Below are 14,310 nucleotides of genomic sequence, written 5' to 3' on the forward strand. Positions count from 1 at the left end.
ATTAGTTTCACTTTATGTTTGTTAAAATTATTCCTGGAAACTGATGCATAGACATAGCCACTTTTTTTTTTTTTTTTCAAATTGAGATGTTTGAATGTTGCTTAGAACAAAATGTTAATAAAAAAGAGTTTATTGAATAATGTGACAGACAGGATCATGAATTTTCTTCAGGGAAAGTCCCTGAGATAACATTAGGGATCCCTGAAATGAATCATAATAATATCAATTAATTGTTTGTAGAATTGGATGGATTGTGTATTCATCACATATTTTAAGAAAACTTCAAATTAATCATATAACATGATTGACATAAATTACATTACATCTTTAAAGCAATTTAAATATATAAAAATAAGTGATTGGACAGTGTTGAATCATGAGTAATTACATTATTTGCGTAATTATATTCAAATGATTTTTGTAGCCAGTGCAGACTGTAAATGATTTAGTTGTGAAGCATTCATTTTCTTTCCTGGTTTGGGGATTTTTATTTTGTATTTTTTTGAAGGGTCCAGTTGTCCAATATTACCAGAAGCTGTACAAGAGAAAACAATAAGTCAGAGTTATTTAAAATACTAGAACTGATTATATAAATGACAGTAATTGTTTCATTAGTATGGTCATGGGTTATCTTTGTGTATCCTATTCTTCTTGCAAATTCAGAATGGCGACACAGTTAAAAGTTTTAAGTTGTACCCTGTACTGTACAGACAAGAATTTTCCAAAATACACCCTTTTTATATTAAAATCAAGCAAGCAATCCCAGCCCATAGATATACATAAACATACAACTATGACACGAGATAGTTACAGAAGTGCAGAGAACTGGCTCAGTAACAGCTGAGTAAAACTGTGTCATCTGAGTATGTGGCACTTTAAACTTTTATCTTATCGCACACTGAATATTGCATTATTTGACGAGTTATTGCATATTACATTGTTATTCAATATCGCACAGGCCTAGTAATGAAGACACATGTGTTTGTACTGGCCATACCTCACTGTTTGATGGACATCCATTCCATCATTATCTTTTTCCTTGATAGAGCACTGAGAGTAAAGAAAGGCTTCAATTAAAAAGTGTCAAATATTTTAATTTCAAGTAACAGAGCATTATTCTTCAATATATGGACATGTTTGCTTTATTTTTGCCTTATTCTTACCCAGTCCAAGACTGCTGCCCACACATGTGACTGAAAGACAGAACATAACGCATATTTCAACAGATATTATGAACTATAGTGGCCCAAAAAGTATTTGGGCCTAGGCAGCACTTACAAATAGTTTGAATGACAATGCTTTATATAAATTAGCAAAGGAAGTGGCATTTGTTTAAAAGAAAAATGAACAATAATTTCACAAAATTATTTGTTGAGTTTAGGATGATAAAACAACAGTTAAAAGGTTCTTGTTCATATCTGCTTGGACACCTGTGTGAACATTTGATTTGCTTGGAGATCCCATTTGGTTTGATATTTTATCTCAGTCATTTTTAGACTTCTGTAGTGATCTTCATTACCTGAATAGATCCTGCTTGTACAGTATTGGACTTTGGTTCCGTCTGGGTTCAGTGGGGCGACGACCACCGAGTACACCTGACCGCACACGATCTCAGACACAGTGCATGTGTAGATGCCGGGCTCTGGGCTGCACGTGTGAGTCTGGCCGCTTCCGGTGACTTCGGCTGTGTATTTGGTGATGGCACTGTTGGACCTCCAGCGCACAATCAGTGTGTTATTGCTTCCTCTATAGAGACGGATGCCTGAGGGACAGCACTGACCTTGAAAGAGACGACAACGTTTGATGAAACTCCACACTTACATGTTGTGATTAGACTAAACAGATGAAATTACAACTGAAACCTTCATACACGTTAGCTGACATTATTTACTGATTTTATAAATGCTGCATTAACTACAGTTCAACAACACCTACATATCTATTTGGCAGTTGGCTACCAATATATATATGTCAAGAAAGCACCTAAATGCAACAATCTCATAATTATGGAAGGAAAGTTTGAAATTACCAATAGCAACTAGGGTTACTTTTAAAATTATGGAAGCAGTGCAATTTTTTTATTATTATTATTTGTCTAATGAAACAAACAAAACATATCTTCACTTTTGAGAAGATGCTATGTATGTGAGGACGTACTGGCGGAGAATCCGTGATAGGTGCACTCCGCCTTGTGTCCGGTGCTACTGATGGCTTCCAGTGAGACTGTATAGTTAGTGCCACAGGTGATGCATCCCATCACACATTCTGTTTCCATAGTGTGACACTGCGCATGGCCGCGTGGTGAAGACAGAGAGGTGATGTAGGTCTGGGCGCCATTAGCAGGCGACCATGTCACATTTGTCATAGCCTGGGTCACATGACTCACCGTGAGATTGTCTGGACAGCAAGGTGCTGAAAAAAATAAATAAATCATACAAAAAGTAATATTGTAAACTTTAAAACTAAAAAGATGTACAGGTTGTGTTTCAAAATCCAAGACAGCATTCTAATTGAAATGGAAGCTCACAAGGGACCAGGAAGTACAAAAGAGACTTGCCTCACATTTGATTGCAGTAGTTTTCTGTTAGCATGTTGCTAAGATAATGCCACCATGAGCTTAAACATATAGGACATACTGTACAAATACTGGGTTAAATAACCTTTTCTTTTTTTAGTTTATAGTCTATTTTCAATCATCTTGAATGTATTTTAGCTGCCTATGTGGGTTGTCTTTATCTTTTCTTTTTGACCTACATGGCTTCCTGACTGGTTTGAATCACCAGGAAATCCTTACCTGTTTCCAGGGGCATGGTGAAACTGGGCATGCTCTCTCCAGCTGAAGTTGATGCGATGGTACTGACTTCATAGACGGAGCCACAGGGCAGGTTGGACACCAAACAGGAAGAGCCGTTTGAGTGACAGACGTGTGTGTCGCCTACTAAGCCAATCACACTGACGGTGTAGTTGGCAGCTGTGTTATCAGAAGTCCAGCTAACCAGCACACTAGAACTAGACATGTTAGTCTGGCTCACACTGGTGATCTCAGGCATGCACGGAGCTATTCGGAAGAAAGAAAATGAGCAAGTGCGTGTACAGTATGCATGTGACACATACACAAGATATGTATGTTGGATGTATGTTCCACATTGTGTATGATTATACCTGTTTCATGCGTTTGTGGACTACAGGTGAGGTTGCAGCCACTTATGTCATTGCATGGTATGACGACTACACTGTACCAGCTGTTGCAATTGAGGTCAGAGAGGGCACACCTGGGCGCTGTGTCATTACACAGAATCACTTCATTTGCATCCACAGCACGCGTCTCATAGAGATCTGCACCACGCACAGGAGACCACTCCATTATCAGTGTCTCCCAAGAAGCTGCAGAAACCGTTGTGAGCGCTGGACAGCAAGGCACTAGGGATAACAGGTTGAGATAAAAAAAGCTTGTTTGTTTTTTTTACGTAAAAGCATTTTTTAATTAACAAAAATGGTCAGGAAAAGCAGCTACTGGCACTAGGGAGGAGGTCGTTCCAGAGAGAATTGGGCAAATAAGATTGTGAGTGCAACATGAATCAATATTTATGCCTGGTTTCTTGTAAGAAAGGTACTGTACATTGTACATGTTGCATATAGATTAGCTTAAACCTCAGAGCTAACATACATGGACCAAAAAACACAAAACTCCAAATAATGTTACGGCATCTTTAAAACTCACAGGTGGTGTGGTTGAGCAGAGGTCCTGGGGGACTGGGTCCAGCGTGGTTGTGTGCAAACACATTCATGATGTAAGAGTATCCGCACAGGCAGTGAAACTGACAGTATAGCTCAGTTGAGTTGCACATCCCCTCTATGCCACTGTCACTTTTAATAAATGTGGTGTAGTATTCTGCATGAGGGACAGCGCTCCACTTCACAGAACAGTTGCCGGGCACCAATTCCTCCACCCAGATGGGCTGCGGGGGACAAGGAACTGACAAACAACATATTAAGCAATAAGGGAGACTGCAGAAGGCAAGATTCGCAGGGAAAATAGCTGCGAAGCTGTTCACACAAAACTATCGATTCTTCAGAAAACTTGCAATATAGCTCTTCAGACCTATGGGTAGATCTGTTTTTAAATAACATTGTGTATGCATGTCTAACCTCTTGTGAATGCATGTGAATTGAGTAATAACCTTTGCAAAGTTGTTGAATATCGATTAGGCATCTTTGATATGCAGTGCCTGCCCTCCCTATACAGTATGTAAAGTACACAAGGTGCATAGAGCCCCGAACCACCTCTTGCTCCCAAAGAGCATTTAATGAGCAGGGCTCTGCAACTAATAGAATTTTAGTTTGGTTTTTGATTTTGGCTTCAGTGTTTATGAAAACACAATGCCACATTCCATTACTTTCCTTTAAAGCGCTGTGCTGTCTCCCGTTCTACAGTACTACAGTAATGTCCAAATCAGTCAAATCATGTAAAATGACTGTAATTAGGGGTGCTCCGATCAAGATCGGCCGATCGTTATGCGCATCTCGTCAGTAAAACCGGTTTTCTAATCAGCAGTTAAATCCATCAGGTGCGTGATTTCTCATAGAGCAGCTGTTACTACACAGAGCCGTTATTAATAGAGAAGATGCGCAAAATCACGTTAATTTTCAGCGTTTATTGGCCCATCTTCTCAGTTAACAACGGCTCTGTGTAGTAACAGCTGCTCTATGTGAAATCACGCACCTGATGGAATTAACCGCTGATTAGAGAACCGGCTTTACTGACGAGATGCGCATTAACGATAGGCCGAAACTGTAATAATATGCATTCTCCTGCTGCACTGTTTTTTGTTTTCCCCATCACAAAGTTTTGCTTAGGACCCCAGAATTCCAGGACTGGCACTGTTGATATGTACCATAATAATGGTCGGTCAAAGTAGTAATTGTTGTCGTATAACTGTGAAAGTTGTTGAATATCCTGTTTTCAGTGGACTGAGGGAGCTTTGTGTTGTTAACATTTTGGTACAACCCGTCCTCCATCCAATACGCTTGTATAGGTTGTTTGTCCAAATCCCTGAAATACGACCCATCAGAGCGTATACTACAATTGAGCCCCTATCAGCAAAAGGTTGTTTGCATATTAATGTCTTGTACTCTTTTATTTGCACTCTGATTTGCATTTCGTGTAGCTCAGTTGGTAGATTATTGCGTTATACCTTGATATGTAATCTTGCTATCATGGGTTCGATCCCAGGGAACGGACATGTACGAAAATGTATATGCTCAATAAATCATAATTTAGCATGATTTCTGTGAGGGTTAGGTTTAGGGGTGGGGTTAGGTGTGGTCATTCGAACGAATAAGCAACCTAGTAAAATATGTACGAATTACTGGGAGATCGGTTGTAAAAAGTCCACACATTGCATTTAAATAAACGTGCGTTTTGATTGGTAATGACGTTATACGTCATTTCTTGATGACAGACGCAACGCGATACTGTCATTATTTTTATGCCCGAACTTTAAAATGTAAATATAGGTCATAATAAGGTGCTTGCACAAACGACCTATATGGTCGTTTTTTGTTGGAGGACAGGCTCTTTTGGTATGTCTACATCAAAAGTGTCCAAACCTGTTCCTGGAGGGCCATTATCCTGCAGATCTGAGCTGCAAACCTAATTAAACTCATCTGAACCAGCTAATTCAGTTGATTGAAAACTCAAATCAAGTGTGTTGGAGCTTAACTCAGGACGTTGAGTCTCCAGGAGCAGGATTGGACTGCCTTGGTCTACATAGTAAATGTGTGTTTAGTCCCGCTAAACCAGCTAATCAAGGTCTTTAGGATCATTATAAACTTCCAGGAAGTTGTGTTAAAGTTAAACTCTACAAGAAATTGGCCCTCCAGGAAAAGAATTGGACACCCTTGACATCAACGTCCAACTGAGCAAGAACATTGTGTTATCTGTGACATGACCTTTTAATGGCAACCTATTTTATGTGTGAATCGTTTACTCACATGAAATGATCTGTACTGGGTAAGAGGGAACGCTGTTTCCAGCTTGGTTGATGGCGATCACTTTGACAGAGTTTGTCTCTCCACAGCTCAGAGGAATCAGGATGCAGGAGTTACTAGATGAGGAGCAGTTCTGTCCGGTCGAGCTTGTGGCGACATACTGCTCCGCACCCTTAGTTGGGCCCCACGACACCACAATACCAGCATCAGGGTTTCTTGTTACCACCAGCTCAATGGACTGAGGAGTGGGAGAACCTGTGGAGACACACACACACACACAATGTTTAATATGTCAGCATTCGCAGATTTTTAGCATTGAATATTTCCTAACTTATGGGGTTTCCGTTCCTGCTGCTGCAGGGCCACTGTCCTGCAGAGCGTAGCTTCAAGCATAATGAAACACACCGAAGCCAGGTCATCAAGGCCTTGGGGCCTCTACTGGAAACTTTCATTCAGGTGTGTTAAAACAGATTAAAGCTAAACTCTGCAACTTGTCCAAACTCCAAGGAGCAGAATTGGACAGCTCTGCCTAACATGCTGTACTTGGTGTGCATGCCTTGTTGGCTGTTCTTTTATTGACCCCTTTCTTTTCCTTAAATGTTAATTACAGGTATAACAAATACGTAAAAGTTTAAATGTATATCAAGTGCAGCAGTTTCAGTCTACTTAAGTATTAAATAAACTCTCTCTTTCCATCTCTATTGTCTTACGTGTGATCTGGCAAACTGTGAATTCATCTCCGGGAATGTTCTCAGGACTCCATGCATTTCCTTTAACACAGTATTCGGTTCCTGCCTCCAGGTCTGGAAAGTAAACCTGAGTTTCTGTGGTGTTGAGGGCACTTTGGCTGAACGAGCCTTCCTTGATGATGCTGAGACTGTAGAGGACAGCGTGATTCACTGGTTCCCACTTCACCAGGATGCTGCTGTTGCTGGGAGAGCTGGTGTTGAACTGGGGAGCAGAAAGGACTGGGGTCCAACAGAAGAGAAAAACTAATAGTGAGAGCTCATCTGTGTTGTGACCAAAGGTAATGAAGATTTTTTTCTGAAGGTTGAATACCAAGCAAAGTGATCTAATTCTGATCCTTTCAACTTCAACTTTCAACTTTATTTTATTTGTATAGCACATTTTTACGCAATTTTGTCACCCAAAGTGCTTCGCGATTTAACAGAAAACATATACAAAGATTAAAAAAACTATAAAATCTAACATAATTAGTAAGAATAAACCACATTATGAACAAACCAACAGATGACAAACATCCTTTATCAGGTCATTACACATTTGGGTTGTTCCTCTACAAAAGGGCTCTACGATGGTCTTTCCTCTGCGAAAGCTAATGTAAAAATATTAGTTTTCAACTGAGACTTAAAATCCTAGATTTATTTAGTGATATGGCTATGAGGGACAGTTAACAGGTGTCAAATGGCTTTACATAATGAGGACAGTGCCTTTCCTTTCCTTTCCTTTTAGTTTCTTCACTTCCCATCACTTAATTTCCTGTCCTGTCTTTGCATATCATTTTCATCCCTCTCCCATGAATTTATTTCAATTTTCTTCCATTACTTTCTGTTCCCCTCCATTCCCAGTCCTTTCCTGTTTTGCCATGTCCTTTATGTCCTCTATCATTCCCTTTCATTCCCTTTAGGTCCCTACTGGTCTATTTCATCATCTTCAGTCCCTCTGTTCCTTTTCCTCTTCCGGCAGGTCAATTTCTTGTTCTGTCCTACCCTTCCCCTGTCTGTCCTGTTCTTTACTGCTGTCTTTCATTGACAGTTGCGTTTGGCAACTGGATTCTTTTCACTAAACCCTAGGCCTTGGTTCTACTCTTACCACTTCCGGCTGTTTCATAATTGGAACAGTTCTCAGATTGCTTAAGTTGTTTAAAGAAAACACCCCATTGTTATGTTTTGGATCATGTGCATGACGTAAATCTTTGGATATTTGTGATACAATATCATATCGAGGCTATTCTGAGAATCAAGTTCCCTTCCCTTATTATTTCCTTGGTGACCGTCTCAGGTGGAAAACGTGCTACCTGAACAATGACACAAAACCGCTGAAGGCCCTGAGGTGAAGGCACAGAATACATTTTCTGTGCCATGTCCTTTGAGGAGGACAGCCCTTTTGTCATAGTTCAACTTCTCATATTTTGCCTACAGAGCTAACCCGGTATATTGTTACTTAGGGACACATGCGTGAGAAACCTATTTCACTGAAAATGTGAACACAAGCTATGCATGCTGGTAAACATCAAGCCCATGAGATCAGCCATGTAGCTTATCCTGATCTTTCTCAATGAGAGGATAAGTTTACAGTACTGGGTGAAGGTTAGAGAATAGCCAAATCTGTCCCTTCATGAATGGATAATTTCTTTGGTCTCTAGGTCAAAAAGGGTGGAGAGAGACTAGAAGAATATACCTGTCTTAGCCCCCACGGGGTAGGAAGGCTGGCTTCTGCCTGCGCTGTTGACGGACATGACACTAAGAGTGTAGTCTGTGTATGGTTGGAGGTTTGTGATAGTGCCCGGAGAGCCAGGTACTGGGATCTCTGAGAAGAATGATCCGTCATCTGTCTCAGCACGCAGGATGTAGGAAGTGGCACCGGAGACCATAGGGAATTCCACAGTGATGCTCTGGCTTTCTTTAGAGGATGCCATCACAATGGTGGGCACATCAGGAGCTGAACATAAGATAAGACATTTTACAGTTCCATTCATTTCAAGCATCATCCGTTTACTGCAGTTAACACTTGGAGCATAATTTATATATATAAAAAAAGTTTAACTGCTTCAAGGTCAATTCAACAAACAAGACGCTAAGCCTGAAAGAGGATTAAAAAGTTCAGGAATTCTATTTTGATAACCTAGAATTATCACAGAATTTAAAAACTGTAATTTCCTGGAATAAAAATGTCATGGACATTTCTTTCAATTCTGAAGACACTTCCTAGATCCTATCACTCTTTAGCAAGCCATGTACAGATTTCAGTACGCACCAGTAGATCCATCCACAGCAGCATCTGTCAGCATGTTCATTTGGCTGTCCAGGGCCTCGACACGAAAGGTGTACGCAGTGTTGGGATTTAGAGAATTGATGGAGCCCATAATAGTGTTTTGTCCAAAGCTGGCAAAGACAATGGGGACTTGAGAGTTTCGGAGAGAAGCTGTTACTCTGTAGGACAATGCTCCTTCATATTTGCTCCAGCGCAATACTGTGCTCTTTGATGTCACCGTAAAAACGCTCACGGTCATTGTGCTGCCTGAAAAGACAAAAAAAAAAACGTTTGGTCGGTTAATTTTAACACAAATCACAACCAAGAACAGCATATTTATGAGTATGAATTTGAAATTAAACAGATACTGTGAATTTGATCCAGATGAGCAGTACCTGATGCCTGTAAATGAAAGCATTCATAAATACTTTTATTAGATTGTAAACATTAGTATAATTTGCACTTTTTTATTCTAAGTGTTTTTTATAACTGCATAGCATTTGTAAAAAAAAAAAAAAAAGTATGAATACATGACAGAATCATAATTTTTTTACATTTTATTTTAAAGTAGTACCATTTTCTTTGATGTCACATCATTCAATGACACATGTTATGGAGTACTCAATTTCTAAATAAAGGTAAATGAAAAGTGAATCAATAAAATGTGACATAACTCTACCTGTGAGACTATTCCAAGCAAAAGCACCAGCCCCTTGATTCCTCCATGGCCTGCCATCTGTTTTCTCTGTTTGAATCCTGACTTCTTCTTTTTTTTTAATCTAAACTCTGCAATCTCTTCTGTTTCTTGTGTTTTGGCTGACTATATGAACTTTTTCTTAAAGGCATCTCAGATACTTTAACCTAACCCTGCCTCCTCGGAAGAGCTGGCCAGTGAGAGTTGGGGATGAGAATGATCTGGCCAATCCGAAGTTAAGATTACACATGCATTAAAAAGGTGTAACATAAGATGGGGGGATGCTGTATAGCCTGCGCAGTCTAATGTAAATAATGCAGTTTATACACATTTGTGTATTGAGTTTTAGTTATTCTATTAGTTAGTTAGTCTATAGTTAGTTTTAGCAATAGTTGTTTTAGCTAAAAAACATTAATTCTAAAATATTACACGGGTATGTTGTCCCTGCAATCTTTTCTTTAAGAAAAATTAAAAGGAGATGTCTCACCACAATATCTATTTTGTTAATTTAAGGATTAAACATTTATTTTGTATGTATAATTATATTAAATAATTCTGAATTCAGACATATATGCTGTTGCTTTTTATGTTTACTTTTTGTGTGTAAAGGTCATTGCAGGTGATGGCTGTTCTGAGGAGTGCATGGTATAATTATTCTTAATTTTCAAAAATGTTGCTAAATTATGTAATAATTTTGATCATGTGTCACAGTTTATTGGTGTTATGCTGATAACTTGCAGATTTAACATATTATTTCCAAACTGTCCTTTGATCTTAAAACTACCATAATAGGCAATTTTAGAAAAATCTGGATTTATCTGTGGTGTTACTGCCTCTCTTGGTGAAAATAGGATCACTAATATAGTCAGTAAAAAAACATCCATGCCTTTAAGCATGAATTTTACTGAACATTTCAATTTTAAAAACACATTGTTATTAAAAATAACTAATTCCTTTCCTATGTCATTCCAATTGAAGAATGACCCCTTTAATCAACTTTATCATGACTCCAGAGCATTGATGATGGAATGTTCAATAGTTGTTTTTTTATTTTTGTTTGTTTGATTCTTTGTTTGTTTTTTGTAATCCTTTAAGATATTAAACATTTTAACATATGCACCTATACAGAAATTGCCTTAAAAAAATAAACTCACTCCTAGGAAAAATAAATAAATAATTAGAACAGGTCCATTATCAAAACAGTGAATTCACAAAGCCAAATATAATACAAATTATTTTTTAAATATGATTTACAAAATCTATTCAAATAGACTGTTTAAACACAAACTGTGGTTGAAGCTTATAAATCTGTGCATATATGGCAAGCCTCCTTAACATTTAATCTATTTATTTATTTATTAGGTTCAAGTACTTATTGATTATTGTCATGATCCAGCCATTGAAATTCCGTTTGTTCACCACAACACAGACTCTCACACTACACAGTACACCCTGGACTACATTTCCCATGCTCCATTTTACCAATCACATTCACCTAATAACAATCACACCATGCACCTGAGACCAATCACACACACACAGCACAATCATCAGACACACTTTATAAGCATTGGACTTCCCCTCACACACTGGCGAGTATTGTTCTGCATATATCCCTCTCCTTGGGATAGCTGCGATACAAAGCCATTCCATGTTTGTATTCATAGTCTTGTCTTAGGTTCTTGTTTTCATAGTGCTGTCTTAGTTTCTGGTTTTCATACTCTTGTTTCAGTTTATAGTTTTCATAGTCTTGTGTCAGTTTATTGTTTTTATAGTCAAGTATTTTCATTGCCTTGCCCTCCTTCTCGTGTTTTGACACATTTGCTCTAGTTACTGGATTACCCCTCTTGTCTACCCCTTTTGGATATTGTTCTCTCATCGAAGACCCTAGGACATCGCTTGCCCTAGGATTATTCTTGTGTTTTTCCCTCTAAGTACCTGTTTGCCATTGTTTGACCCATGCCTGTTATGATCACGCCTCTGCCCAATAAAAGATTGAACAAAGATCCGCACATCTCTTCAGCCTCTTTACAATTATATACTTGTAATTATTTATTAGATATTAGTATTTATTTATTAGATACTAGTACTTATTGATTAAATACTAGTACTTATTCATTAGATACTAGTACATATTTCAATACTGATCTCTCATCCCGGAGCTGCTGTCATAGCAACAGGTCCGTAAGCTTAAACCTGCTCGGGAGCAGCTTATTTCATATAAACAGGATTAGATCGCTTCTTTTCAATCAGAACTGATACTCAAAATGTGTCTGCTATAACCGCTACTTTATTATAAGAGTATCGTACTGATCCAGGGACAATAACTTTAAATAATAATCATTAAAAAAATAATTTAAAAATAATATAAAAATGCTGTGTAGTCCTTAACAGCCTACTATAGACACAGCCAGTTTTACTCACTGAAATATTTATTTGTCATAAAATTACTTAATAATTTTATTAAGCTATTATAAGAGTGGCTTGATGGAGCGCAGGAGATGCAGATAACATGATAATGACCCTTAAGAAACTTTCATTAATGCTGTCATGTAACAAATCTTTCCAAATATAAATTGAAATGAATAGATAATTTCTACATTGAAATAAAAATGTAAAGACTGCACAACTATTATAAATAGCAAATCTAAATAATTGGGAATCATGAAAAAAATTCTAATAAAATAAAAACATGTATCTATTATCTTTTTCATGTATCTATTATAACATTTATGTAGTTTTGTTCGCTTGGCTGTTTCCTTATAAAATTCCAGAAATTTGTCAAGTTTTTCGTCGGGTGTCATTTTAAATTATATGACGTCATTACATTGCCGTCTTGCCACCAGCCAATCGCTGCACTGCTGATCATGGTTTCGAGTATTGATACATATCCCCTTTTAAGACAACACATGAACGCATCATTATCTCAGATAACTCAATCCAGCGATACTAATCATACACAACAGGTGTGTTCGAAGAACCCAACTGGCCGGATCATGATTAGCATGATGATATCATCTTGGATGTGTCATTTGATCTTGGATGTAATAAGTGACGTACGAAGAACAGGCCCCAGGACACAACATAAACAAACCCAGATCAGGCCGGCGCCTTGACAGTAAAAACATTCAGTTTCTGTAGCACCAGTGTTTTCTGTACAATGTTAAAACATTCAGTGTCTGTAGCCCCAGTGTGCTCTGTACAGAACATTAATGTGTCTGTAGCAACATTGTGCCCTTACAGAACATTAATGTGTATGTAGCGCCAGTGTGACCTGTACAATATAAAAACATTCAGTGTCTGTAGCAACAGTGTGCCCTGTACAGAGCATTAATGTGTCTGCAGCACCAGTGTGCCATGTACGGAGCATTAATGTGTCTGTAGCACCAGTGTGCCATGTACGGAGCATTAATGTGTCTGTAATAAAATATAATAAAAGTTTAGTCAAATAACATAAAAAGACCAGACCCCTCGATCAGGGGCATCATGCATTCATGATTTTTGAGGGGGCACATTGGGGGGTATAAGTCATGCTACGAAAGCACTGTATAACTGATATAGGATTATGTTTTATTTATTTTTCCTTTAATTCAAAACAATTCTAAACATGCTTAATATATCAGGAAATATCTCGATTCTCAAACGTGAAAGTAAACGCGTTTTGCACCTTTATAGATTGTTATTTGATCAATATATGGAAAAGTAGTGTAATCTATTAACTACACATAATACCCAGACTTTTTACTTAAGTGCCATATAATATTTTCAATATGACTGAATTTGCATTTAATGTAAATTTTAATAACAATATTGTAAGTTACTTATTGTAACACTTTCATTTTACAGAGTGTAAAGAAAATTTACATTATCAAAGAACATTTTCATTCAGTCTAGCTAGAGTTCAGGCACTCTCAAAAACTCCCATTAAAATCACTGAAGCACTTTACATTACATCTGCACTTTTGTTGTTTCTGATGAGAGAATTCACTAAATAAATCAGTCAGTGAGCAAGTGAACAAAACACCGCGTTTCAGTGACGACTCTTCTGCACGTTTCTGATTGGCCATTGCATTTATAAGCGCAACAGAATTGTTTCTGATTGGTTATCATGAAGCGTTATACGAACGCGTCTGTCTCTGGCTCAGCGCCTGCCAGCGAACACAGATTTGAATTTAGCATTGAATTTGGAAGCAGCATTTAAGATCCACTTTGCCCAGAACTCTTTGAATGGGCATGACGCCTCTGCCCTCGATGCCTGTGAAACGATTCTCCCTCAAACAGCACGCTAATGTTACTTCTACACTACAGCTACACACTGCAACATATCTGCATGTTCTCACATCACGTCGTTCTTGTAAAATAATAATAAGTAAATAAAAATAAAAATCACTTTGCTGAGAATGAAACACCACTTACCAGCTTCCGCGGTGTTGAAAATATCCTCTAGCAATTAAAAAATGTGCGCGCGGCGTGACGAATCTTCCCGGTCGTCGTCAGGTGAAAGGTCATCATGTGGGTCATCTTATTGACAGCTAAATTATTATTCAGCAATTTTACTAAAATTTAGATTGGGCATGGGCAGGCATTCACAAAAGGGTACGTTATGACAAAAAAAAAAATAATTGCGAAAA

At 38.1% G+C, this 14,310-nt stretch overlaps 1 protein-coding gene across 1 annotated transcript; it reads right to left on the reverse strand.

The window, feature by feature from the left end:
• Positions 1 to 505: 505 nt before the first annotated feature.
• Positions 506 to 9,787, reverse strand: LOC113068688 (fibronectin type III domain-containing protein 7-like). The gene is made up of 14 exons (XM_026241512.1): positions 9,665 to 9,787; positions 9,381 to 9,387; positions 8,989 to 9,252; positions 8,413 to 8,673; positions 6,702 to 6,959; positions 5,995 to 6,246; positions 3,722 to 3,976; positions 3,163 to 3,420; positions 2,795 to 3,058; positions 2,158 to 2,412; positions 1,520 to 1,780; positions 1,164 to 1,193; positions 998 to 1,050; positions 506 to 535 (listed from the first exon to the last, which is right to left on the reverse strand). Exons 1-13 carry the CDS (start codon positions 9,719 to 9,721, stop codon positions 1,028 to 1,030), a joined length of 2,445 nt encoding a protein of 814 aa, XP_026097297.1. The 5' UTR covers positions 9,722 to 9,787; the 3' UTR covers positions 506 to 535; positions 998 to 1,027.
• Positions 9,788 to 14,310: the final 4,523 nt, after the last annotated feature.

Source organism: Carassius auratus, linkage group LG48F, assembly GCF_003368295.1.
Source record: "Carassius auratus strain Wakin linkage group LG48F, ASM336829v1, whole genome shotgun sequence".
Taxonomy (NCBI): Eukaryota; Metazoa; Chordata; class Actinopteri; order Cypriniformes; family Cyprinidae; genus Carassius; species Carassius auratus.